The sequence below is a fragment of the Metopolophium dirhodum genome, chromosome 6, assembly GCF_019925205.1.
Source record: "Metopolophium dirhodum isolate CAU chromosome 6, ASM1992520v1, whole genome shotgun sequence".
NCBI classification, from domain to species: domain Eukaryota; kingdom Metazoa; phylum Arthropoda; class Insecta; order Hemiptera; family Aphididae; genus Metopolophium; species Metopolophium dirhodum.
This window is the reverse complement of record NC_083565.1, coordinates 917,982-945,417: the sequence shown is the minus strand read 5'-3', so window position 1 is coordinate 945,417 and position 27,436 is coordinate 917,982. Positions and strand designations below refer to the sequence as shown.

The following is a 27,436-nucleotide window of genomic DNA, read 5'->3' as shown; positions in this document are numbered from 1 at the left end:
AAAAGTACCTATGCATTGAATTTTGCATTTACCGAATATTAAACGGATAAAAAAAATAAATAGATGTCAACATGTCAGTTGATTTTGAAATTTTGAAATTGTCATCGATTAATATAATCGGTAATATAATATTGTATAAACATAATTATAGTATAAAATAGTATTTTTTATAATATAGACACTGCAGGTTACAAAATGCTATTCGTCTAAATATAATAATATACTCGGCCGATTTTTGCGCACAAAACATTTCCCGAAAAAAAAAATGATTTAGCAGGGTCGTAAGTGTGTATGGCGTGTGCAGCAGGGACTAAAATTATGGGTAGTACGAAATACTAAATGTGGAATACGAAATTAAAAAGTGTGTAATGGTCTGTAATAACTTGTAACTTTTTTTACAGTTTTCCTTCAATAATTGAAAAATTATTTGATGTTACATCGTGTAATAGATAGATAAGAATATTAAATTTTAATAATAATTATTATTATTATTAGAAGCTTTTTTACAAGTTTTAGTTATAAATACAATATTTAAAACATTATAATAAAACTAAAAATATTTCGAATGATCGATACGTTGAATAATACAAACAATTATCAAACAATAGTTAATGAATGAATATAACCTATGTTGTTTGAAATACTGATAAAAAACAAAATAATATTATTGTTAATGTTTGGAAATTATTTATTATATATTAATTTTGTTTAATGATAAGTATTCCTATTTAATTAGATTAAAAAAAAACATTTGATCAATAAATTTCATGTAATATAAATTGTGGTCTGAGGATAATTTTTCCTAGAATCGGGGATTTTTTTCCTGGGATTTTTATTTTGCAATTCACTGTCTGTAGTTTGGTGCATTTACTGTAAAATTATAATTAATAATAATAATTACTAATCATACCAATATATAGCGACATAAATCGTTTTATTGTGATGTTATAGTCTGTACTCTGTGTACTCTCTCTATAGATAAAGAACAATTTAAATTGACTACTCTATGTTTAGGTGTATGGATTAAATACACTTTTGGGAGGGGGCGAAGCTCCCCCTCGTAACTCGGAGTTTCATATAAAGTGTGTAGTACGAAAAAAATTATATTTTAGCCTCTGGTGTGCGGCAATGCACGAAATATATTCGGGCTGCGGCGGTGGTAGGCGACGTGAAGTTAAAGGGAATCGTTATGCTGGTGGAAGGAAAAAAATAAAGAGAATGCGCTAGTGTACAAATGTCCGTACAACTTGAATCAATGAGTATATACGATATATTTTAACAACGGCGCGCCCCCGGAGTGGTCCTGTACTGTTCGTTTCGCTCTCAGAGCGGCGGCTTACGTACGACCGACGGCGCGCGCGAAGAACAACACTACTATATGCACTAACTATAATATGGGAACATGTACGATGCATTTCCGTGCTGTCTCGAAGAACACAAACAAACCGTAACCAACTAATGTTTACGCGTCAAACGCGGACGAGCGTGAAAAAAAGAACCTACGCCTCACGAGTGAGTACACTATTTATATTATACGCAGACAATATAATATAGCCTACATAATATTAATAATATGTAAAATAAAATAAAATATAATAATATGTAGGTGTCTGCGGTGTACTGTAAATTATAATTGACAACGAACTACGAATATATAACGTCATATTATAGCACTATGTTTTCTATGTTTCTCCACGAAACGATAATTATTATTATTGTACACATTAAGATTTTTTTATCAAAAAAAAAAATCCCACACGAAATTCATCTTTTTTTATGAAAGTTTAACTTTTATACGTACTGATTACCCGGTGCAGATCGTTTTCGAGGATACTCGGGCTGCACGTATACACGTCACGCGAATACATTTTACTGCGTCGCCGAAGAGTACAACAACTAAGTACTAAGTAGGCATGACAAAATTACAAAGTAGAAAACGTGTACGGATAGAGTCGTCGACGGCGACGTCTGCGCACGACGAGATTAGCACGCCGCGTCGTCGATTATCAGCCGTCTAGCCGTTTAGGCGTAAAATACATTATTATAATTAGGTAAGATTTGTATCAGGACCGGCAAGTGTGGTCGTTCACGGCGTATGTAGTACTATTACAGTATTATTTTGGACAGCAATAATAATTATTATTAATGTCCCAAGGTCTCGCACGCGCTTATCTCGTACGATTCGTTCAATCCGTTTCTGTTCTGTCCTTATATTGCCCTTATACATATACCGGTAGGTAGAGGTATAAAGGTACCTGTAGATACGAAAAATAATAGCTGACTGAATAAATAAATACTTACAACTGAAAAAAAATCGAAAAAAAAACCACACGTAACATTTTTTTTAAGCTTCTGCACGCACGATGAGGGCGGCTCTAAAGCGCTTGATTTTTTTTTTATTTAATATGTTAATTGTTTCAATGCACTAAGTATTGTTACAATCGCACGGACGATGTCAATAATATTATAATTTATATTGTAATAGTCTGCGAACGGTTAAATTATAATTCATGAATAATTTGTTGTCGAACACGTCCACGCTGAAAACGGTATTGCCAAACATTTTGATTGATGTTCGTTCAAATACCGCCCGTTGAGCGAACATTTGAATGTTGTACGCGAACACATAAGAAACACGTACAGACTAGGTGAAACATTCTCAACGAACATGTTCGACAACAATGTTCGTCATGGTGAGGACCACCCGGCGTCGTCCCACGTGCGGGTCGTTTAATCGTCTCGCTATTAATTGGAAATTAATTTTAATTCCTGTCGTGCGGGCGACGGCAGACAGCCACCGCACTATCGTTGCCGCCACCGCACTTATTGTAGTTAAGCTTGTTAGTTGTTACCATTTTGTCGTAGTGCGGCGATGGGCATACGGGCATGCGGGTACGGATCCAGTCGATTAGTATTAAAGATGTGTCATTGGGACCTATAATTTTCTCATGGGGGACGATATATTTTTCATTAGGAACAGTCCGAATCATAAGGTTTTTTTCATAATAATATATATTATATAATATTTAATAAGTCCACTTGCTCTCACATATAATTGTATTTTATAAACGCTTTTTATCTACAAAATTAGATCAGCATGCCTTTTTTATTTCACTGAACCCTTGAATGACGTTTTCGAATGTAATTTCTATTTCCCTACAAATATTTAGGAAAGCCAAACCACATCATCATAAGTGGTTTTATCTCATTTTATAGTGTAGATGAAGGCAGATGTATTATAAGTAATGACGGAACATACAAATTTAAAAATTACTGCCTTCTTAATTTCTAACGATGTGTATTTTGTATATTATTACATGTATTTATTTATATAAAATGTTTACACTAATTATATTATATTATTATACATCCATAAAATACTACATATAGTTATAAAAACTTAAAATGATATGGTATTTTAGGATGAGGGGGGGTTGCTCACATATAGATATAAAAGAAAACCTAATAAAATACAATTCCATACATGTGAAATAACGTAAACAAGTGGTACATGAAAATGTTCAAACTGTGTAGGTGGTACGCAGATATAAAAAAATTGAGAACCGCTGCTACTCCGGCCCACGAAAAAGATTACAGTTTCGCGCATGCACCATGCAGACTGACGGCGGAAACCGTTCCGAGGCCCCCATTTCCCCCACTATTTCCGTGACTGTAAAAGGTACTTCGATCCAAGTAACCTGATTGTTTTTTTATTTATATTTTTTATTGAATTAACACGCATGGTAGGCTCAAGTGCAGATATAGATATAATACATTGATTAACGATATAATATGTAGGTATTATAGGTATGGTAACATACGTGGTATTAACACCACTTGTACCGACTGAATTGAAATAAATTTGCCTATTCAAGTGGAATTTTTCGGGACACCCTTTTATAAACACTACCTACCATATTTCAATAAATTACATGAAACCACTTAAGCCGGATTCACACTATACCATGTCGTGTTGTGTTACGTATTAATAACACTTAGGTAACAAAATGTTCGTATCATGTTACCTATACAAGATGAATATATTTAGCTTTACGCGTAACACTGTATAGTATAGCTACACCAACCTACTAGATAGACTATAGAGTGTCAACCGGCAACCCGCTGTATACTGCATTGTTCTAATGCGTTATGACAGTTAAATGATATGAATATAAAAACGAAACACGTCTTGTATTAAAAGTTAAAATCCCGATAAACATACAAATTTAAATGAGTTATATTATTAAATAGTTTGTGTGATGTGTGGCGTTCTCGTTTAACTATAGGTATAATAAAAAAAGATTGAGTAGTAATGACAACATTCGAAACGTGTAATAATATAATTTGGTATTCGTTTCGAATTTAATATTTCCATGAGTTAATAATTTATTGTTTTGTGTAACCACTAACCACTGACCACCGACTATAGAATGTGTGAACATAATTTTTGTGTAGGTATTTAAATATTTGTTCCGTAAATCATTACGCTGTGGTCGGGCACCTAGGTTAATTAAAATTATATGTATAGTAATAAATTATAATATAATACAAAAAATAATTATACTCGGACAGTAAAAATGTTTAACGGATAAGCATTTTGGATTTATGCAGTAATACATAGATTCACAAAAATTAGGTTTTAGTTATCAAGGTTTCGTTCAAAATAGGTTTTTATCGTATATACTACCAGAATAACGTAATATTATCGTAATAACACGTTTGATAAAAATATACTTGGTTAATGTTACACTTAGGTACTTTTATATTTTTATAATAAATAATAATATCTAATAATATTATATTATATATATCCATATTATTAGATATTATTATTTATTATACACGAAAGTGAATTAGGTACGTATATAATATAGTCTCATTCTTATCGTAATTTTGTACTACTGACCTCTGTTTGTAATTGCGTACCAGACGAATATTCTTGATTTTTTTTACGCAGGTTTCAATATTACATAAACCGTATTATTGAACTCCGTACGCACAGTATAAGATGTACTTACTCGCGCGTCGCGCTAAAACCGATTAAATAACTATTATTTTTTCACAGGTATGGTGCAGAAAAACTTTTGGACCAATATCGGAGGCGCCTGTTGCATAGTAATCGCATGCATCATAGCCCTGGTAAAACTCGTGTTGAAATACGTCGTCGGTACTTATTCGAATCTCAAAAATCCGTCTGGTAAGTCTGATCAGTTTCAAGATGATCGAATTCACATGAGAACGATCTCTCTGTAATTCATTTTTATTTTTAAATAATAAGGCTTACTTCATTTACCTAACCTATATAACCGTATAATAGTCAATTGTAAAAACGTTGTAAAATAGAATCTACCTACTACGATGCTGCAGTGTAGACGCAACTCACTTAAGCATGAGTTTTAAACTTTCACATAAAAAATTTAAAATAAGTATATTTTTCGATAATTTAGTTATTTAACAATATTGTAATTTACATACTTTTAGATTGATTTATATGGATTTATAAATAATTGTATTTATAATTGTAATTACATTATTTTGTAATATTATGAAACAAGTTAGTGGTATATTGCTATTTGCTATATTATATTATACGGTTTATTATGTACATTTCAACCGAATATTTTCTTACATTGTTGTTAATTAATAATAAGTGGTTAAGAATATAATGTTTTTTTAAAACTTTATAGATACTATCAAAAAAGATTTCCTTGTTTATTGTTTGTTCACGAACATTTTTTCGATGGTTCTTGACATTGAAAACATTCCTATATTGTAGCCAATTTCAATAACATTGTTTATAAACATTAATGTACCTAAGTCGTTTCCAAAGCCGTGAAATAATTTAAACTGTTCTTTTGAAGTCATAATACGTCATAAGTAATTTTAATGCTTGGAAATATTAATGATAAATTTGATTACAGTAAAACAGCCATATTATTAATTGTCATTTAATAAATTCGATAAATGGTTAGTTATGAATAAAAATAATTGACTTCATAATCAGAAAATTATTCATCCTAAAATACAAAACTGGTTTATCATTTTGATTTAATTGAATCTAGTCAACGAGATAACCTATTCAAATTAAATTATTTATCATATAATTTAACGAAGGAATAATAAATGTTTAAAGAATAATTATTATGATTCCTAAAAAATGACGTTTATAATAATTATTCTCCAATTAAAAGTTTTTTCGCAGTAATTTATAAAAAAGTTTCCAAACAAATAACATGCAAATATTATTGTCCAAGTTTACTTTATATTTTAAATATGTATATTTAATATTTATATATATATGGTATAGGCATACACAAGTTCCATTGGTTCTTTAATCCTTCAGGCATTTTTCTGAGCGAAAAATACGAGCACAGGACCCGCATCTATATCTAAGGATATCTATATGTATATTATTTAGATAATATTTATATTATTATTAGCATACTCTTAATCCATAGTAGATTAAACTAACTTTTCTCAAAAACATCACATAAATCAAAAATTGTAAATTGAATGAGAAATGTTGTCAAACATAATATCTCATCAAATAATATATTATTTATTCATTTTTAAAAATTTAAATGTGAAATTAATTAATATTCGAGACACCGTGTATCACCTATAGTATATGGGGGGGGGGGGGGAGACCAAACTATAGCAATAGCACCATATTCTAAAATTGTAGTTCATTAATGATTTAACTTTTTCAGTATTATACATACTTATTTGTATATAGAGGTATATAATAATATAATATTACATATACAATCATATAATCATAATACATCTTACTTCCGATGAACCTAATAATATTAATAAAATATAGATTACATTGGAAATCAATACCTATTTAATGTTGTAAAAATGTTAACAATACACGTAAACTGTCACCGAATTTAATAATAAATCAAACATCACTATTAGAAAATAATTTTTTGATTGTTATGATTTAACCATCTATGGCTTATGGCTACAAAACTAATATGGAGCATTGGAGCTACGTAGGTATATACAATGCGTATGTAAATGCGCCTATAGTTAATAATACTAAAAAGTGTATCATAATTTCGTATCTAATTTAATAAATCTCGTATTTACAAATTGTAATATATTATCATATAAATGTATAGTCAAATTATCATAATTCTTTTTAAAAGTCTTATACATATCGTATTGTTGTAGTAAATATTGTTCCAATATACCTACCATTTTGAACTTAAATAAATATTAGGTGTGTAGGGAGACCGGGGCTAGTTGCCACAATTTTTACTAAGTATTTAAAGTGCCGTTTGTCACATTATTCAACATATACCATCTTTGGAACATATTAAAAAAAATAAAACACTAATATTAAGTTTAAATTGTTTAAAAAAAATAAAATTTGTGACAATCTACTCCGCTTCTACGTTGGTCGTCACAATATCATCACGGACCACGGTGTTAGTTGTCCCAAGTTTAAATCAAATGATAAACTACATCAAAATCAAACTTTTAGTTATCAATGTTAAATTTGTGTTAAATTTAGAATTACTCGATACAAAAAAATTAAATTTATAAATAAAAAACACCAATTAATAAAATAAACTGTAGCAAACTTAAACATATATTTAGTTTGAACCTTTTAAACACATGACGTGATAACCATCATCTCGTAATTTGTGACAAATCCTAATCTACTACCTATTTGATAGCAAATCAACTTTAAGAGTTATATTACTTTTTAATACAAACGAAAATTACACCTCAAAATATACACAAGTTATTTATCAAGTTAACAATTACAGTGTTAGTCGTTAATTATCGACATAGTATATAATTGGCAAATATTAAACGCATTTACGGTAAATATTTACTCACAGACTTAAAATTCACTTTTTTCGTCTTAAAATAATTCGTCATACGACTAAAGTCAGCCCATAGCCGAGATAAAGTCCCCTAGTATGTACATAATTAGGTATGACTATAGTAGTTTATAACGATAATAATGAGATTCATACTTTAGACTTATAGTTCATATTATAGTTATAAGTGTTAAATTTCATTGAGATGTGACTATAGTGTTTTAAAATCAGACGTACCTATAGGTATAATTACAATATAGCTAGTTTAAAATGAATATAATAGACGTTTTGGTTTTTAGATCGTGTAAGTTTTGTTTGTACAGGGTCAATGCTTACTGCTCGAGTGATTGACATAAATAATACATTTTTTCAGATGTTCAGCAAAAAATATACAAAACAATTGCGGATATTCCAGGACCAAGGTCGTTGCCTGTATTTGGAACCAGGTGGATTTATTGGAAATTTTGCTTGTATAAACTGAATGCCGTTCACTTAGCATACGAAGGTACATTTTAACAATAAAGCATAATGTAAACAAAATAATATAGTCAATAGTCATATCACCTATTTTGGATTTAATTTGGGGCCCATTCACAGTTAGGTATCCCGAACGCGATTGAAGGGTAAACTTTATTACCAGCATAATAATATAATAATTAATATAATATGTACTTTAAGTAAAGCAACACTATAATTTAACATGTATAATATTCTGTATTCATGACGATAAAATATAAGTTTTTAGCAAATTTAATTACGATTGATGTATAATATAAATTATCTTAGCATCTATTTCCAAGTTATTATCTTTAATATTATCTATATTATCTATACTGTACACACTCGGTTAAATATTCCTTTAATAATCGAAATGATTTCTTAATTAAATTAACACATCTCCACAGGATAATCAAAATAAGTTTAGTTTAAATTATTAACAGTAATACTTATTTCAACTTAATGAGCAAAACAAATTTAATCCACGTTATTATAACTGTTCTGTTATTAAGTTTTATTAAAGTAAAACTTTTGTTTAACTAATATTGTTTTGTGTTATATTTCTTTTAATAATTTTAAATTGAGCTCTTGATGCTATTAAATTAACATTGGTTATTATTTTGGCAAAACAGTCCTATTTAGAATTTATTTTTCAATGTAATGAATAGTGCTAAAATAGTGCTTAACCTAACCCAAGAATAAAAAATATTCTATTTTTTTATAGTGTCTAAAATTCATTTGCAAAACATTACTAAAATAAATGCATAACAAACTTTAGTTTAATTTTTTATTTTAGTTACTCTAAGACTTCAAATTATAATATTATGAAAATCATATTATACCATATATTTAGTAGGTACCTACATTATTTCAAAGCATATTTATTTAAATAAATAAACATATATTAATCACTATAGTAGACTTACTACCTAGGTCCAAATAAGAACCCAATAACGCACAGATTTATCATCATTCATTACTTAAAAATTAAAAACTATGATATTGGGACTGCTTTACTTTTGATGTATAAATATTGGCAAAGGCTTAAAATTGTGGGGGAGGCTTAAAGGGTTTAACCCACAAAAAAATCCTGAAACTCCCAAGTATTTTCTAACTTAACCTCGTATGTATAATAGACTATGTTAATACGTGTTAATCTATATTTCTAGCCCCTCTGGATCCATATTTATACGCCTATGAATATTGGGATTACTGTTTCTATTCCAGCTGCGATGTTATCGATAATCGCGGCTTTCTTGTCTCAGTTGTCCAACTCTGACGCCTGTAGTAATAGACACGAACATGCTACGTACAAGTCTGTTACTCGTCGATCAACGCCGAATCCACGATTTCGGACATTCTATAAAAATGCGAACAATTCACATTGTGTTTTTTCGGATGTTTATACGTTTGACTTTTCTACAAGTTGTACTTGCTTGTATACGGCGTCTTCGCTCGCTACGAATTCTTTGTACGCCCTGGTCGGTTTTAATTTGCAGAGCAAGAGCCCGTAGAACGTTTCATGGGATGCTCAGAACTGACTGGTCACGGAGTATGCCAGGCGCGTGCCATTTAGCTAACATCACCGTCCAAAAATCCGTTTCTTCTACCCAAAATCAACATACACGTGCCTACGATGGACAACACGTCGTGAAAATCGCAATTATTAAATTGCTTATTAAATAACGACTGCCATCTGCACGGTCGGACCACACGTACTTTCAAGTCCCATTCTGTTGAAAATTTGCAATATGCTTCAAATCCTTTGACCACACTATTGCTGCCTCGAGCCGCTTGGGAAATCAGGTTATTAAAATCGCGGTCTACTAGCTGGTTAACTTATGGTAAGAAACGCCGTATTGTCCTATAGGACTAGTAAGTTTAAAATTATGTATATTATCTATACAGTATATCTATACTGCATTCAGTTAAATATTCGTATAGTTAATCGAAAAGATTTCATAATTAAATAAACAACTTCACAGGATGATCAAAAGAAGTTAAGTTTAAATTAGTAACAGTAATATGTATTCCAACTTATTGAACAAAACGAATTTAAATTTTAATTCACTTTACTATAATTGTTCTGTTTAAGTTTTATTAAAGTGAAACTTTTGTTAAACCAATATTGTTTTGTGTAATACTTCGTTAAATAATTTTAAATTGAGCTCTTAATGCTATTAAATTAACAATTGTTATTATTTTAGCAAAGCACCCTATTTAGAATTTATTTTTCAATCTAATGAATAGTGCAATAACATAAGAATAAAAAATATTCTATTTTTTTATAGTGTCTAAATTTCACTTGCAAAACAATACAAAAATAAATGCATATACCTAACAAACTTTAGTTTAATTTTTAATTTCAATTATTAAGACTTAACATTTTAATATTAGGAAATTCATATTATACCATATATTTAGTGCCAACATTATTTTCTAATCATATTTACTTAATTCAATAAAAATACATTAAACGCTGCAGTAAACCTACTACCTAGGCCCAAATAAAAACCCAATTAACTTACAGATTTATTATAATTCATTACTTAAAAATTAAAAACTATGATTTTGGGGCTACTTAACTTTTGACATGTAAATATTGGCAAAGGCGTAAATTGGGGGCTAGCTTAAAGGGTCTTACCCCCGAAAACTCCTAATAAATTATGTTAATACGTATGAATCTATATTTCTAGCCACCCTGATCCATATTTATGCCTATGAGTATTGGGATGGATCATATTTCGTTGCATTGATCGTCCTACATCAATAATCAGTTTTTTAATAATTTCACAGACATGTTTAACCGGTATGGCGATATTATTTGCGAAGAAGCGCTGTGGAACATACCAGTTATAAGTGTCAAAAACAGAGATTTCATCGAAAGGGTACTTAGACAAAGTGGAAAATACCCTATCCGACCTCCAAATGAAGTAACAGCTAACTACCGAAAATCCCGTCCGGATCGCTACACAAATACAGGACTTGTCAACGAGTACGTACTTGTGTATAAATATTAAACATATTGATAAAATCCAATTCAATGTACTTAATTTTAATTCCACGAGAACGCGGGTTTGAAGTTAAAATTTAGGATTATAAAATGTGCTTGAAAATGTTTTGTATACCTATACATTGAAAATTCGACAATATGATGCGATATTATACGATATGATATGATAATTTATTATTACAGAATATAAACATGAATTGAATCACATTATTTTCGTTTCGAGAAATGTAAATTCATCAGTGTTGTATATTATTTTAGTTACCTACCTATTTGATATTTTCAACATAATAATAATATAATCTGCAGTACCTGTATAACTATTATACTAATTACTAATCACAAGTATGTACATGCACGTGTTGCAGACAAGGTGAAGTTTGGGCGATGCTACGAAATAAATTGACGCCGGAACTTACAAGTCCTAGGACAATTCGACGTTTTTTGCCAGAAGTTAACCAGCTCGCAGACGATTTTAATAATCTGATTTCCCTAGCGAGAGATGGCAATAACGCGGTCAGAGGATTCGAAACGTATTGTAACAGAATGGGATTGGAAAGTATGTGTGGACCGTGCAGGTGGCAGTCGTAATTCAATAAGCAATTTAATAATTGCGATTTTCATTGCGACGTGTTGTCCACCGTATAGGCACGTGTACGTTAATTTTGGGCAGGAGGATCGGATTTATGGACGGAGAGGTTAGCGAGACGGCTACGCGCCTGGCAGATTCTGTGACCAGTCAATTTAGAGCATCGCAGGAAGCATTTTATGGGCTTCCACTCTGGAAGTTGATACCAACTAAGGCGTACAAGGATTTCGTAGCGAGCGAGGACGCCCTATACGAGTATGTGCAATTTGTAGAAAAGTCAAACGTTTATACGATCCGAATAAACACGTCGGGAATTGTTTGTATTTTTGTAGCATCGTGTCCGAATTCGTAGAGTCAGCGTTGATCGACGAACAACAGTCTTGCACGGACGTACGCAGCGTGTTCGTGTCTATACTACAGGCGTCAGAGTTGGACAACAGAGACAAGAAAGCAGCCATTATCGATTACATCGCCGCCGGAATTAAAACAGTAATATACCTATATCTAATATCTCATATTGGGTACCGTAATTATTTACAACCGTCTCTTTCACATTCACGACAGTGTTATAATAAACGATAATGATGATAATAATAATAGTTTATTTCGAGTGCTGCAGTTGTAGCTAAGTGCATACATTAATAATAACAATCAATTCATATATAGCACTAGAGTCCTAACAAATGGTGAAACAAAAACAATAGGTACCTGGTACATTATGGTGTTATACCACGGTGTATCTCAAACTGTAACGGTAACATAACATAACACTTTGTACATTTCTGTTTTTATTATTATTTTAATACGTTTTGACGTATTTTATTGATTATAATATTAATTACCTATTCTGGTATCATTGGATATCGATATACATTTGATCATGATTCATCAATTTTCAATACATTTTTTTTTATAAACACCTTAGTTTGAGACGACATGTTTGGACGTCAATGTTTTCCATACAATGTATAATTGCGATCTCTTAGTATATCGCCATTTATTACCCTTGTCCACCACACAAAATTTTAACTCTAACAATTAACCTTCAAATGTTGGTAACCAAAAAATACAATTAATGTTAAAGACTTAAATGCTTATGCATATTTATAGTAATATCATTTTTGCAAATAGGTGTGTGGGAGGAGAGTCAGATAAAATGTATTTAACATTTTGTTTTTGTGTTACTATATTTCTGATAGGTGATGTGCGAACATTTTTAAAAATATTCGTAGCAATCATAACATTAGTATTTTTCACATAGGTATATGAGGTATTATCGTGCGTATACGTAACATCGTTTATACTAGTGTCCTTTGAATACTTTGTCTACATTTAAGTTTCCCGCCGTGTCTTGCAACAAATTTAAGAAGACAAGACGTGCAGAGTGCTGCTTTTTGCATTTACATTTAGACCACAATACACTGACATTGATATCTATACCTGCATGAGAATCGATAAATATAAATGTAAAAATGCAATAATGTTTTGTACGCACGTTTTTTTTAGTTGGGAAACACCCTGGTGTTTTTATTGTACTTGGTCGCCAAACATCCGGAAGTACAAGAAAAAATATACAACGAGGTATCACTATTGGCTCCGGCGGGTACGCCAATTACCGCAGAACATTTACACAAGGCGACATATTTAAACGCGTGTATAATCGAAGCCCACAGGTAATCTCGTTAATATATTATAATAAAAACAACTATAGTTATTTATTCGTAACGCGTTTTCCAGGCTTAAACCCACTGCTCCGTGTATTGCAAGAGTGTTGGAATCGGAAATAGAATACGATAATTACAGATTGCCGCCAGGGGTAATATTTTGGTGACATGTTTTTTTTAAATATTTATTATTTTACGAGCATACGAATATTTTTTTACTTAGACCGTCGTGTTGTTGCACACGGGGTTGGCGTGTTTGGACGAAAACAATTTCAAAGACGCGACCTCGTACAAACCGGAAAGGTGGCTGGACGAGTTGACGAAAAAATCACCATTTTTGGTCGCACCGTTCGGTTGTGGCAAACGAATGTGTCCGGGCAAGCGATTCGTAGATCTAGAACTCCAAATTGTCTTAGCAAAAGTCAGCAAAATATAACATTTACGCCGTGTTGAAAATAACCACTAATAAATTATAACTTTGTTTTAAAGATGGTCAAGCAATTTCAAATCGACTTTGAGGGACAACTGAAAACTGAATTTGAATTTCTTTTGACACCCGTTGACTCGAATTTTATTCTACGAGATAGAATTTATTAATGTTATTAAATAATAACTAATATTATATCATTAAATTATTTATTTTATCGTACCACGACAAAGTTAGATATATTACATTACCTATACCTTTATTTTTTTAAATTATGATTTAGAATATACATATACATATACATATACATATACATATAGTATATATATAATTATAATATATGATAATATAAACTGTACATTTATGTGCACGTGTGTTTTATAATAAATTATTATAACAAAAATGCATACCTATTCATATTAAAGTTCATTAATTCGTTTTCATTTCCACCTTCAAATGCAGCCAAGTAATATTTCTTTTTGTAATAATCTTGTGTTAGTTCTATCTACTTGTTATTATACTTAAAGCCCATTCATAATGTACACATATTTCATTGCATAATTTCAAATTTGTATTTTTCCCCAAAATCATATCGTTATTATTTATAAATATAATTATATATCAATAATATTTAATGCTTGGTTAAATTATTAAACTGTCATAAAACGAGTTTAATTTATTAAAAAATAATACTTTATTTTAATACTTTCTATTTTCCAAATAATTATTGTTTATGAAATATAATAATAAAACAATATAAGTTATTGTAACAAAAAACTATGTGTACTATACTACTATCTTTCACTGGAAAAAATGTTATCCATTATTCCATTGAATTATATTGAATCATCACATTCCTTAATAAATAATGTATTAATGTTTATTTATGATAAACACAATATAATGAATTTTTATATATATTTCTGTAATATATGTATAATATAATACGAGACCACTTCGGCACACGTAGCAGACCGAAGTATTGTTGTTTTACATTTTGTAAAGTAAACAAAAAAATAGTTACACCTATGTGGTGGGACTCCGTGATGATATAGAAAACGAATGTAAGATAAGCCACACACTAATCTCCGTGAAGTTAGCCGCCCAACATTACCCCAACGAATTCATATTTAGTCTTCCTTTAGTAAGTCATTAGTAAGTATTTGTAAGTCTAGGATATATACATAATATTATTATAAAATAAATCATAAATGTATATGATATCAATTTATATGAAAGCTTTAAAAGTAATTGGTTTTTAAATACGAATTGTGCGGAATTCACATCAGACATAAATTGTCTTACTGCACTCTGGGCGTTGGTGCAATGGCGCAACTAAGGATCTGAGAAGACTTGTGCACCCCCAAGTAATAAAAGACTTTTACCATTATATTTTGATTATTTTGAAATAAAAAATTTAAATTCAAAAATGAAGACAAAAATGTTGTACTATACCTATATATATTTTATATTGAGGAATAAAATATGTAGGTACTTCGCTATTAATATGTTGCCAACTATAACATGACATTATGAAATAATCTTAAGTTTATTTGATGTGTTGTACAGAGCAGGTCACAGATACGTAGGTATTACTTATTTGTGTAATAATAGTCATAATAGTAATATATTGTCAGTTGATGAAATAACTTTGAACATAGGACATTTTCTCTTTATCTTTGGCAGGACGAAAGTCTGTCTATGAATGTGAGCGCGTTGAGTGTTGAGATTGTCTCTCATTGTTTATGATTTGTTATTGAAGTGTATTGATTATTAAATTTAAATATACTAGGTATATTATAATAGGTATCACAAAATATTAGTTTTTTTCAATTTTTACATACCTAAGCGTTTTACAAATGGCGCCGCACTGATGTTTGGAAAAAAATAATTTTTTTAATGTGATTTTGTCATGAAGGGAAGCGTCCGAACATTTCTCCAGCCCGCGAGGATACGTACATTTGCGGTTAAACCACATGTAATCTGTATCACTCCAAAAGTATATTTCTTTAATCTCTACCATGCAGTATTATATTATACAGGTTTTTTATCTTATTATTATTTATATTAGGTACTTCAATGTACTCGATGTATAGAATGACTGCAGCGTCGCATAAGTTTCCACACCACCTATGCTGGTTAAACGACATTATGTCACATTGTCCATGTTTTTTAAAAGCATTATGTATTACACGTGGTGCGTTTTTTTTTATTGTGCTGTCCCCCTGTAGGCCTAATCCACATCGCAAGCGAGAACACGCAAACGCCGTCGACTACAATAATATTGTAATTTTTTTTTTTTTTTTTATTGGGTAACCCGCGGCAACATAGGCCATTGGGTGTGGGGAGAGCACTGTAGATTTTTTATATTGGGTAGGTTGATACACGTGTGATGTGTTTGGCAGAATTTCTAATGAGGCACCCGTAGGTTTCTGCCGTGCCCCGGGGTTGGGGGATGGCGGCACTTGTTCTCCGGACACCGTGACTTGCACGGAGAAAAATGCCGCCCAGTGGTCGAGGATCGAACTCGGACCGGCTGTGCCGAATCCGTCGCGTTAGACCGCTCGGCCACCTCGTCCCCCATATATTGTAATTTACATAGATCGGTACAGCGAAAACTGCACTTCTCTTGTATAACATTTTTCGTTATTTATACATAAATATGTTTAAAAATAAACAAATATCGAATTTAGCGTTAAATAGGTTTTAATTTAAAAATTTTAGTTTTGTCGTTGCACGGCATTCGCACATTTTCGGCTTACTATAGCGTTGGATTTTAGTGTGTTTCAGCCTCTGGAAAGGCGAGCTAGGCGGTGCCGAGAGAGTCACATATCATTATAATAAGTCCAAGAGGAGTAAAAATACAGTGGTTTTAAATTATTAGGATGATATCCCCCGATCTTTATTTAAAATTCAACACTGGCCTAATATTATAACTATAACTATATTATTATTATTATTGTATGTATCATATTTTTATTATATATTATATTATAATTTATTTGTTATTATTTAGATATTACCAAAGTCCTATTTCTAAGTCTCCTACCACTCACTATTCCTATTGGAGTTCTTTATTCAACCGGTTTTAAATGTCGTTAAACTCATTCAAAAACAATGTTTTAAGGTCCTGAATGTATTTGCTGTGGAGATGAAATGGTGAGGGGACGACAGTATTAAATAAATACATTTTACCAAATACATAAAATCATCTTACTTGGTTTAGGCATCTATAGTTTAGCTTACTTATGCACCGATCAAGACTTATATCAAAATAACTCCTTATCGTCACTTGGACTTAATAACTTTTCTATAAAGCTTGACGGGTGTTGAAATATTGCAGGTGCATACAAATATTTCAGTATTCAGATCTGTGGTCTGAGAGATATAATCCTTCATAATTGCATTCTACAGCATATCTATTATTTATTATAATAATAAATATGAATAACTTGTTTGTGTACATTTGTTTATACAGTGTTTGTGGCCAATACATGATACAAACATTTGATACCAAGTAGGTGTGGCTCTCCATTAAAGCTGCCCCTATATTTACGTCCATAGTACATAATTATTATGTAGTATTTAAAAAAAAAACTACTTTACAACAAACTAACGATCTAAGTCTTCCTGTTTAAAGCTATTCTAATTCTAGTTTAAATCAGTGAGAGTTTAAAATTACCTACTCGACTGAATAAAAATAATTGTAATGGCATTATTGATTAGGATCTAATTGAGATAGGAAAGGTGGACCACGTCGTCCAGAAGTCTGAACTGACAATGTACTGTTACTGTTTCACAAAAATATTAAAAATATACGTTTGAAATTATTGTTAATAGATATTATACAGTGTTGAGGTGAAATTTTACAGAAAATCTTTGTAATTTGTGCAACTCTAGAAATATTGGTATAGTTGCGCCTATGCATTGGTGAGGTCTATTTTAGAATTGGGTCTATGGTTTGGGCCCCATCTCAGTCTGGTCAAAACCGCTAATCGATATAAACTTGAGAAACAACATAGCCATTTCGCATTCACATGTTTGGTTATGAAATGGACTTTATTTATACGTTTACCTCAGATACTGCTAACCCCAATGTCTAGTATGGGCATATGGTTAGTCACTTGTCGGAAGTATTCTGATGTAGTGTTCGTTTACAGTATACACTGCACAAGTTGATAAACGCTACAATAAATTGTTTTTAAGAGTTTTTATCACAAATTGGTTTTAGAGTCTTTGCTTTTTATTCTAGAACTAAACCGTCTAAACCCAGTTTTCATGTTCCACTTAGTTCTAGGAATTGTGTAAATAACAGTCGGGCGCCACTTGTCTATAATCAATACCGAAGCAATTGAACTATTGCTATATCAAAAGATATAAGGTTATCTGTTTTTCAGACTATGCAATATTTTATCAAAGCATTAAATGATTATAAATTATATTATATTGTATAATGTTAAATCCACTTTTAGTTATTATCTACTAATAGAATAATTTATTTTATTAAGTAGGTACTCATTGATAACAACCTATTGGCTATTTAATTAGTAATTTGTATAAGCATAATAATATTTAGGGGGACGGAGTGGTTTAGTAGACTAAGGCGTTGGTTGGTTACGACGCGCACCGTTGCCGGTTCGAAATCTGGCCACGGGCGGCACTTCTCTTCGGGCAGTCACGTTGTCTGAAGAGAGAGGCTAGAAAATTCTGCCAAACTAACAAACACACGTATTTAAACTTAAATGTCCTCCCCACACTAAAAAAAACCACCCAATGGCCTAAGTTTCCGCGGGTCAAATTAGTACATAATATATAAGTTCTTGTGTAGGTATTGATTAAAGAATTTAACTTGCTTTTAATAACTATATACACGTATGATAAATGATAATAATTTAAATTATTGATTTTTCACAGTAGTTCCACGACTGCAGAAGTCGGTAGGTACATCATAAAATATTTTTCACATAGTTTGTACCTATAAATTATAATCATATTAATATGTTGCAATTTTTCAAATAAAAAAAAATGATTTCATATAGAATTTTTAATCTAACCTTATTGAATTATTCGTCCTCCATCTGAGTGGTTTACGTTACTCACAAGCGGATAACCATGATAGATATTTTATTCGTTCATTTTAAAGAAAATATTGATTACCGCGAGTAGGCCCTAAAATAACCAGGTCCCTGTACTCCAGGTCCAACAGCCTCCCCCCTTGTGGGGGCCCTTATGGTTGGATAGGTGAGCTCGTGCAAATTTGACTTTTATCCAAGGACTTTTTCAGGGAGTTATTGATATGCACCCAAGTTTATATTTTATGTAAAGTTAATTTTGGGTATCTTCCTTTCATTCCCGTATATAATGTCATATCATATAATATTACACCAATTTGTTCTTTTTTAGACTTTAATCAACGTTTTTGTTAGGATGATGCATCTTTTGCTATAATGGGGAATCATTTGTTAATTATTATTATGTATATTGTATATTTGTATGTATATAATAATTAAAAAATTATACTTATGTCTAATATTGGGTTTACCCGTTTTTAGTAATGAATAAATAATATATATAATATTACAATGGTACCAAAGACGTGTACTTAAAAGGCACACTATGGGGTATAACGATCACCATGGGTGGAATTTTTTAGTAATTTTTATAATATAAAGGTGTATTTTTACATTTTTAACAAATATTTTATTCTTATTAGGAACAATTTTTCATTTACCTTAAATTATGCACTGATAAAGTAATATTGAACTGAAAATCATAACGTTCTGAGCGTAACAATTTTTGTATGTTAATATAAAATCATAATATAACATGTTAATATATATTATTGTTACAATTTATTTTATTGTCAAAAATTAAGATTCATAAGGACGAGTGTGACAAAAAAAAAAAATTAGCACCGTAGGGGTATGATGGAAATTATGAATACGCCTGTGGTTATAGAAAATACACACTATCGCGAACATTTTAATATTATCTTCATAAGTGCATGTGCAGTTTTACCGTCGTTATAAAATGTATACAATTTTAGATTATAAACTGCGAATTCCCTATTTTATATTATAGTATATTCTCGTTTTATAATAAATTCGATGGAAACAACAACCATAGTTAGGGCATGTGTTCGTAGACCCCACATCTAACATAAAGCACTTTCGCCCCAATCATCATAAAGAGAAAAAATCAACAACAATATAGCAGACGAAGGGTGCATATTGTATAGTGTATACATACGAGGGAAACATTCCAAGCCGCCGAGCGTTTTCTGAAACACGCGTGGTATGAATAGTTTTCATTTACGCTATAGAAATCTTTTTTATACAGTCTACCTAAAACAAAAGGGACTCAGATTAAATTATTCTGAATTGTAAAAATCAATTCAATTCATAACTTATACAATATATGGGTACACTGCAGTAAGTGCTAACACAGTAATGATAGTTAATGTATATTGTATGAAGTATACCTCAATATAGATACAAATTTTGAAATGAAATCATTTAAAATAATTTTATTATACTCTGTATTCAAATATTTAACTATGTAGATATCTTGCATGCATCGTTAAAGCAAAGATGGGCAAGCTATAATGAAAATAATTATCTTAAGTAAAGTTCTATATCTATGAGTTGTATAATTTTAACTCAATAATTTGAAAGTTAATATGGAAAAAAATATTAACTAACTCAGTTTAAAAAAAGTTCATCTACTTTTATTAATAACTATGTGGAACGACTGCGTTATTTTTAATTTCCTAAATAATTTAAGAATAATTATAATTATTATAATAAACATTTTTATCGAACTTTTATCATAAAGTATAGTGTACCTATATATCTAATTTTACTTACATGATTATTAAATATATTTTTAAATATAGGTATACATCTCAATTAATAATTTAAAAAATATTATTTATTTTATATCAAATAGCAATTTAAGGTCATATAATATTATAACTAACTAATCTACTAAAATCTTTATTATTATATAAAATAACTTGACCTGACTGATTGATTCATCACCGCGTATCCGGAACCGCTAAAGCTATATGACTATGAAATTTGGTCAGTAGTTTCGTTTTATGATGTAGAAATATAGAATACATTTTGGAAACTCATTAAAAAAGGATTTTCCAAAATTATCTTTTTAAAGAGGTTCTCAAATAAGGATTTTGAGATTCACGGTGAAAATTAAAATTTTTTTTTATAGTTTCCATTGGTTGCATATTATAATAGTAATAGTTATAATTATATAATTATAGTCTTTTGCTTATATATAAATGGTTGCCATAGATCTGTTGGGTAGATAAGGGAAAATCTTACTCTGTACCTAATAACTTTTTAGAAGAGTAGGTACCCAGAAATTACTATTTTTAACAAATCAAGGTGACTAACAGTTATAATATTGGTATAATGCTGATGATCTCAATATCAGTAATATGATAAAAAAACACAAAAAAAACTGCACACGGTTGAAGCCGAGTTATTCAGCTATAGTAACTACCTATAGGAATATATATATATTATAAAAAATTATATTATCAAGACAAATAACAGAAATCTTTGTATTATTTTAGTTTTTATACTGATATTTATGTACCTATGAACCATAAAAAAAAATTTAAAAAAATATTTTCTTTGATGAATTATTATTAAATCAACTGAGAAAAGCTAAAATTTTCAACTGTCAATTAAACTAGTTAAGTTCATAAGTTGATTAGAAACGATCGGTTTTTAATAATAATAAAATAGTTATTACATTAAATTATCAGTTTATCTCACATTTTACTTTATCGATAATGATGATAATTTTAGTATGCAATTTAAACTTTAATGATATAAGCCCGTAGGTATAGCTGTAGCTACGAGTGTAATAATTAACGGATCACAGTCGTATTTCTTTACTTAATATCGAGAGTTTTGTGCTTATTATGATGTTTTATGCTTATACGTTATTAAATATTTAAAATGGAAAAATAGCTGAAAGGAAATACAAAACAGATACTTCTACTTCAACAAGTAACAAAATAAAAGATGAATTTTCACCTGCACACCAAAAAACGTAAGTACAATTCAGAATATTATGTAAAATTTGGCGTGTGTGTGTGTGTGTGTGTGTGTGTGAGTGTAAGCTTGAATACACTTTTGAAAGATTGCATGAGAACAGAAAATGTGTAATTCATTGTTACTTGCTTAGACGCTTAGTTGCTTGCTTACAACTGAACATACGAGTCTTGAAAGGTAGGTATACTTACATACATTTCTATGATTGAAAACTATATTGATATAAATGGTCATTACTCAATAGAATCCATTTCATACAATCCCTAAATAGTTTCTTAATTAACTTACATCATAGCTGTAAATCTGTGACCTACCCTTGTAAGTTGTAAAAACTTAAACTTAAATTTTATGATAGCAATTTTGCAATATATTGAAATTTTTGCCGTTAACGAATAACAATTTATAATATAGTTAATTGTTGACGATTGCTCAGGTTTAATCGTTTTCTGAAACTATTATAGATTGAACCTAAAAATACTCAACCAACAAATATCAGTACAGGTTCTGGTTTTGGTTTCTAAAAAAATCGAAAAAGGGTTCTAGTTCCAATATTTTCAAAAGGTTCCGGTTAAAATAGCGGTGTTATTAATTCCGGAGTTGTCTTGTTGTTGCTCCAGGTCTTCATTTGTTTAGTACACTATATAGAAGACTTTTCACTTTTATTACCATAATAGTGCATACTGTACAACTGTACAAGTATTTCGTATATTTGTACATTTAATTGCATTTAATTAATAATATAATATTGTTAATTGGCATTCTACTAAAAAATAATATATCATGTACTTCTATTAAAAAAACATGGTACTTTTCGGTTATCCCGACCACCGCGAGTCTCAATTTCGTTATCTCGACTACCACGCAGATGACGCTACTATACCGCCAGCTCGCTATCTCGATTACCTGTTTTCGACTCGGTCATTTCCGTCGTATACACATTATTTTATTTATTTATTTTAAAATAATTATAGATCTTTGGACAGTGAAAAAGATGCCCTTGAACTTTTCAAGAGCGAAGGGTTTACTTCCAAGATCAAAAATGATTTACAGTGATGCCCGCGTGGCCACTCACTCGCTGCGCTGGGCTCGGACAAAAAAAAAAACAAAAATATCCCTTGACTTGCTATGCAACAAAAGCTCAAGTTGGTCAGAGGCTAATCGCCGTTAACCATGTTGTTACCATATGTATGGGATCTTGTTGACTCGGGTCATATTTGTTCATACACCCTGTGGACTGCGGAGTACACTAACCCACAAGAACAAGCCATCAAGTCACAGCCCTATAACTATGTACTCTCCACTGTTGTGATAGTTTATGTGATAAGTTGCATGCAAGCATATGACTCTGGCATACTTATTGCGACTCAATTGATTAAAAATTCCAAATTAGATACAGAAAATCTTAGAAGTAGAGGTGTCACTGAAATAAAACGCGCTGCTGATGATTTTGCTAAGAATAGTAGTATAGAGTTTGAACATTTGAAAGCACCAAGAAAAAAACGTGTACCAAGGAATGCAGGTGAAAAGTGTATTGATGAAGCACTATTGATAAACCTTTGGATAATTTTAAAGTTAATACTTACAATGTAGAGTACTAGTGTGTGATACTATACTATCAGAGCTATGGTGAATGGTGATTCCGATCAGGGGCGTGCCGAAGAGGTGGTTTTGGGGTTCAAACCACCCCCAAATTGACTGGCTTATTTTTTTCAACTTAATGATCATTTACAAAATAAAAAATATACATTAACATAATATTATGGGAAAATCCGATAATATAATAATTAATATAAAAATAATACAATATTTCACGATCTTTGGGTTTTATTCCCTCTAGTACATTTATGCGTATTTTATATTCGTGGTACAACGGCAGGTTCTTATCGCTGTTTTCGGGGTTTTACGTTGATTTGAATGAAATCAGTTTTCACGTTGACCTATGGGATCTTATCGATGACATAATAATAATTTTATTACAACGAAAGCAAATCATAAATATAGGTAATCTTTTACAACATTTCTGTAACTGACAATACCGGCACAGTATTTTCAATTTCATTTTGTCGCTATCAACGGTAAAATAAACCGACTCTTATTACTTTGTGTACAAACTTTCATTTAGTTAGTGTTTACCACGATTGGCGATCTGTTTACTGTTGTACTCTTACGTTTATTAATTTGAAATTTATTTTTATACAGTCATTATTATTTAAAATTCGCCAACATAATTGTACATTAAATTGTGAAGAAATTAACAACGAATTTTAAAAAAGGTTAGTGAAGATGACACTGTACGTACAACGACATACCAGTAAATCCAGATGAAGTTGTATCAAAGTTTGCATCAGTATCAAGAAAAATGGACTTTATTTTATAAGTAACTAATTTATTAATTTTTATTTTATTTTTGACTAAACAAATTTACATGAAATATTAATTTTTTTTATTAATACAGTATATACTTATATTTATTTGAATGATATTGTTATAAATATTGAAGTTTAACTTTAAAACTTTAAGGTTAAACTAAACCATCCCCAAAAAGAAATTCTGGACACGCCCCTGATTCCGATGGCCTATTAAAGGATATATTTGTTGTCGTCAAAAAGATTGAGAGAAGTTGATAAAAATCTAAATCTTATTCCTAATTATGTTTTTGTCGAAGTTTGTTCTGTGTATAAGAATTACCTGGATCGCATTCTTTTAATAAAAAATAATAGTTTACTCATAAATTATAATCTGTATCAATATATTGTTTTGTTTTGAAAATCTATTAAAAGTGAAGTCATTGAATCTTGGTTCTTCAATTTTAACTAATTTATTTTGTAAATCGCCATATTTCAAATAAAATATAAATTTTTGGGTGTGTATGTAAGTGGAGGCATAGCCCCCACGGGTTTGGTTGGAATATATTTGGTGGCTGGTTCCTTCTGAAAATAAATTTGACAATAGTACTTTGTTTAGAGCTCGGCGCCACTAGTGATAATTGATAATAAACGTTATACAAATGTATAGTACATTGTGTATTATGAATTGAAAATCGGGGATAGTAATAGGGATAACTGAAAAGTGCCAACAACGTATAGTGTTAAATAAGTATTTATATCACAGTTATTCAAGTTTCTAAATCGTATCACATATGTTAACATACTACTTTTTTAGTTATTAAAAATAAATAACTTAACTTGAGATATCGATAAAACCTAAGCGTGATAGTATTCCAAATATTGTGCATAAAATGAAAAATGTAACAAAATTAATTAAAGCTGCTCTGCTAATACTCAGTGGCACCGATCACCTAATTTATCTATGAGAGATGTCATAGTAATTTTGTAGATAAAAGGGGGGGGGGTACTAAGGTACGGCTGTGGATCCAGCATTTTAGCTATAAAGATAAATAAATACGATGTACTAATAATTAATAAATAGTCACTGCTATTTAACATTATAGGCTATATTTTATGGATTTTTTTAACTACAGTATGAACAGTATTTTTAAATAATTTACAACAAAATAACTAAAATTGTTATTCTTTGTTTATTATTAATAACTTTTTTTTTATTTAAATATATTCAATCTGTTTACAAAATAAAAACAAAAATGATATAAGGAGTAATAAGGATCAACATAGAACAGTATAAACAAACACGAATCCCGTTAAGACTGAAGAAGAGACTATTCACTAACAAAACCTCAGAATTAATATCTATATGATTTTTTTTGCCATTTAAATAATAAACTTAATTGTACCTGTTTTGTTCGTAATTAATACAATTTAAAATTTAAATAAAATGTACACAGATAAAAATAATACCACACTTTATTGTAAAATCAATACATTCATCGCTCCGCTTTAAATCAAAATGTATTTAAATATTTGTTCAGCTAAAAACTAAAAACAAATGATTATACATTGCATTATGTAAGTGTAGCATTGATTTTCAGCTAATTATTAAATTTTGATTGGGAGGATGATGGAGGAGGGGGGAGTTATATACTATGTCATAGATATATTTAACACTTCGGCGCCACTGCTATAATACTAATTAGTCTAAACAATTCTGCTCCAAGTAAGAAACCTGCTCCAAGTATAGCACTTTTACGGTAAATACCAATTAAACAGATTATAAGAGTCTCACGAGTACCAAAGCGACCATTGTTTTAAAGGTACATTATACTTTTTGATGGAAGCTAAATATTTTTTAACTGCTATTAAAGCAACTTATCATAAACCTTGCATTATATTTTTAAGCCTTTTTAGTTTTTACCAAGTGAAAAATTTTTTTCGACAGTAATAAATTTTAAAAAAAATTAAGTACAAAGTTTGAATAATTTCTCAAGGATAAAACTATATAAATAGCTCAAAAGTAATCAAAATATTTCGAAAATGTTATCATATATGGAAAATGCTGATATAAATATCTGTTGGAAATTCTAAGTGTCTGCGGTTATTAGATTTTGAGTTACAATCACCAACAAATTAAAAAAGATTCTAACAAAAATTGTTTTGCGTAAAAATTACCATTTTTCCTTCATTTATTTTTTTTTGTTTTTCCCAACGCTTCATAATCTACTGTTTTTTAATTTTGACTTCTCGAATGCACCAACTAGATTCAAACTCAGAAGTGATGCTGATGTCAAAAATCGGAGCATTTTGAACTACCCCAAATGTTGATGACAAATCAAAAATAAAAACACAGACATCATTGTATAAGCAATCATAACAATACATTCAACATAAAATATAAAACGTAAATTGTTTTCTTAACTAATGTCTGTATTGTGGAAGCCGTAATAATAAATAAATAAACCAAAATATAGTTATTTTTTTCAAAAATGTAAATTATTTAATACTATTTACTTCCTCTTGGGTTCGTCTATTTTTTCTCTATTTCTGTTTAAATTCATATGTTGTGTATTCCAATTTATTTTATGTTTTGTTCTATTATGAAGTAGTAGAGGTACAGATTGTAAAACTATCTTAATACGTAAAAAATAATAAAAAATGTTTTAATAAATAAATAAAATAATAATACGCTAGTATAGTATTTAATTAAAAATAATAGAGTATCTATATAACACTTCCGAGTGTTTATTCTGTTAATGGCGTTAGTGCTTGCAATATATTAATAACTACTTACTGCAAGTATCTTACACCTGCAAAACAATAACTAATAAGACACTAAGATGGTTTAAAAAATATTTATAGTTTATAGATAATTTATATTTCTGAAGTATTGTTGTTATACGGTTTCATCATCGAGCGATCGACCCACTTATAAATTGTAATAACTTTATTAAAGGTATAAAATATATTATTATTAT

The 27,436-nt window shown here is 30.1% G+C and overlaps 2 protein-coding genes across 5 annotated transcripts in view; one reads left to right on the top strand and one right to left on the bottom strand.

Moving 5' to 3' along the window:
- The window catches only part of LOC132947066 (FGGY carbohydrate kinase domain-containing protein), a 44,406-nt gene extending 42,303 nt beyond the window's left edge, over positions 1 to 2,103 (bottom strand). For 2 of the 3 annotated variants that reach the window (XM_061017245.1, XM_061017247.1), the window contains exon 1: positions 1,802 to 2,103. The gene's annotated coding sequence lies outside the window, so the exon portion shown is untranslated. The remainder of the gene's footprint in view (positions 1 to 1,801) is intronic. The other variant, XM_061017243.1, reaches the window with a different exon arrangement.
- Positions 1,231 to 14,251, top strand: LOC132947069 (ecdysone 20-monooxygenase). 2 transcript variants are annotated; one of them, XM_061017257.1, is made up of 11 exons: positions 1,231 to 1,512; positions 5,066 to 5,197; positions 8,215 to 8,346; positions 11,136 to 11,334; positions 11,718 to 11,908; positions 11,998 to 12,193; positions 12,271 to 12,427; positions 13,445 to 13,611; positions 13,676 to 13,754; positions 13,826 to 14,023; positions 14,092 to 14,251. In XM_061017257.1, the coding sequence occupies exons 2-11, from the start codon at positions 5,068 to 5,070 to the stop codon at positions 14,197 to 14,199; spliced, it is 1,557 nt and encodes a 518-aa protein (XP_060873240.1). In that variant the 5' UTR covers positions 1,231 to 1,512; positions 5,066 to 5,067; the 3' UTR covers positions 14,200 to 14,251. The 2 variants fall into 2 exon arrangements, with proteins under 2 accessions (XP_060873240.1, XP_060873241.1); XM_061017258.1 differs by lacking the exons at positions 1,231 to 1,512; positions 5,066 to 5,197 and adding an exon at positions 9,509 to 10,183 and having other exon boundaries at positions 8,287 to 8,346.
- Positions 14,252 to 27,436: the final 13,185 nt, after the last annotated feature.

Coding starts and splice junctions, on each gene's coding strand:
- LOC132947069 (XM_061017257.1), top strand. CDS start 5,068: ATGGTGCAGAAAAACTTTTGGACCAATATCGGAGGCGCCTGTTGCATA. Junction 12,194..12,270: donor AGCGAGGACGCCCTATACGA/GTATGTGCAATT, acceptor GTATTTTTGTAG/CATCGTGTCCGAATTCGTAG. Junction 13,755..13,825: donor ATTACAGATTGCCGCCAGGG/GTAATATTTTGG, acceptor TTTTTTACTTAG/ACCGTCGTGTTGTTGCACAC.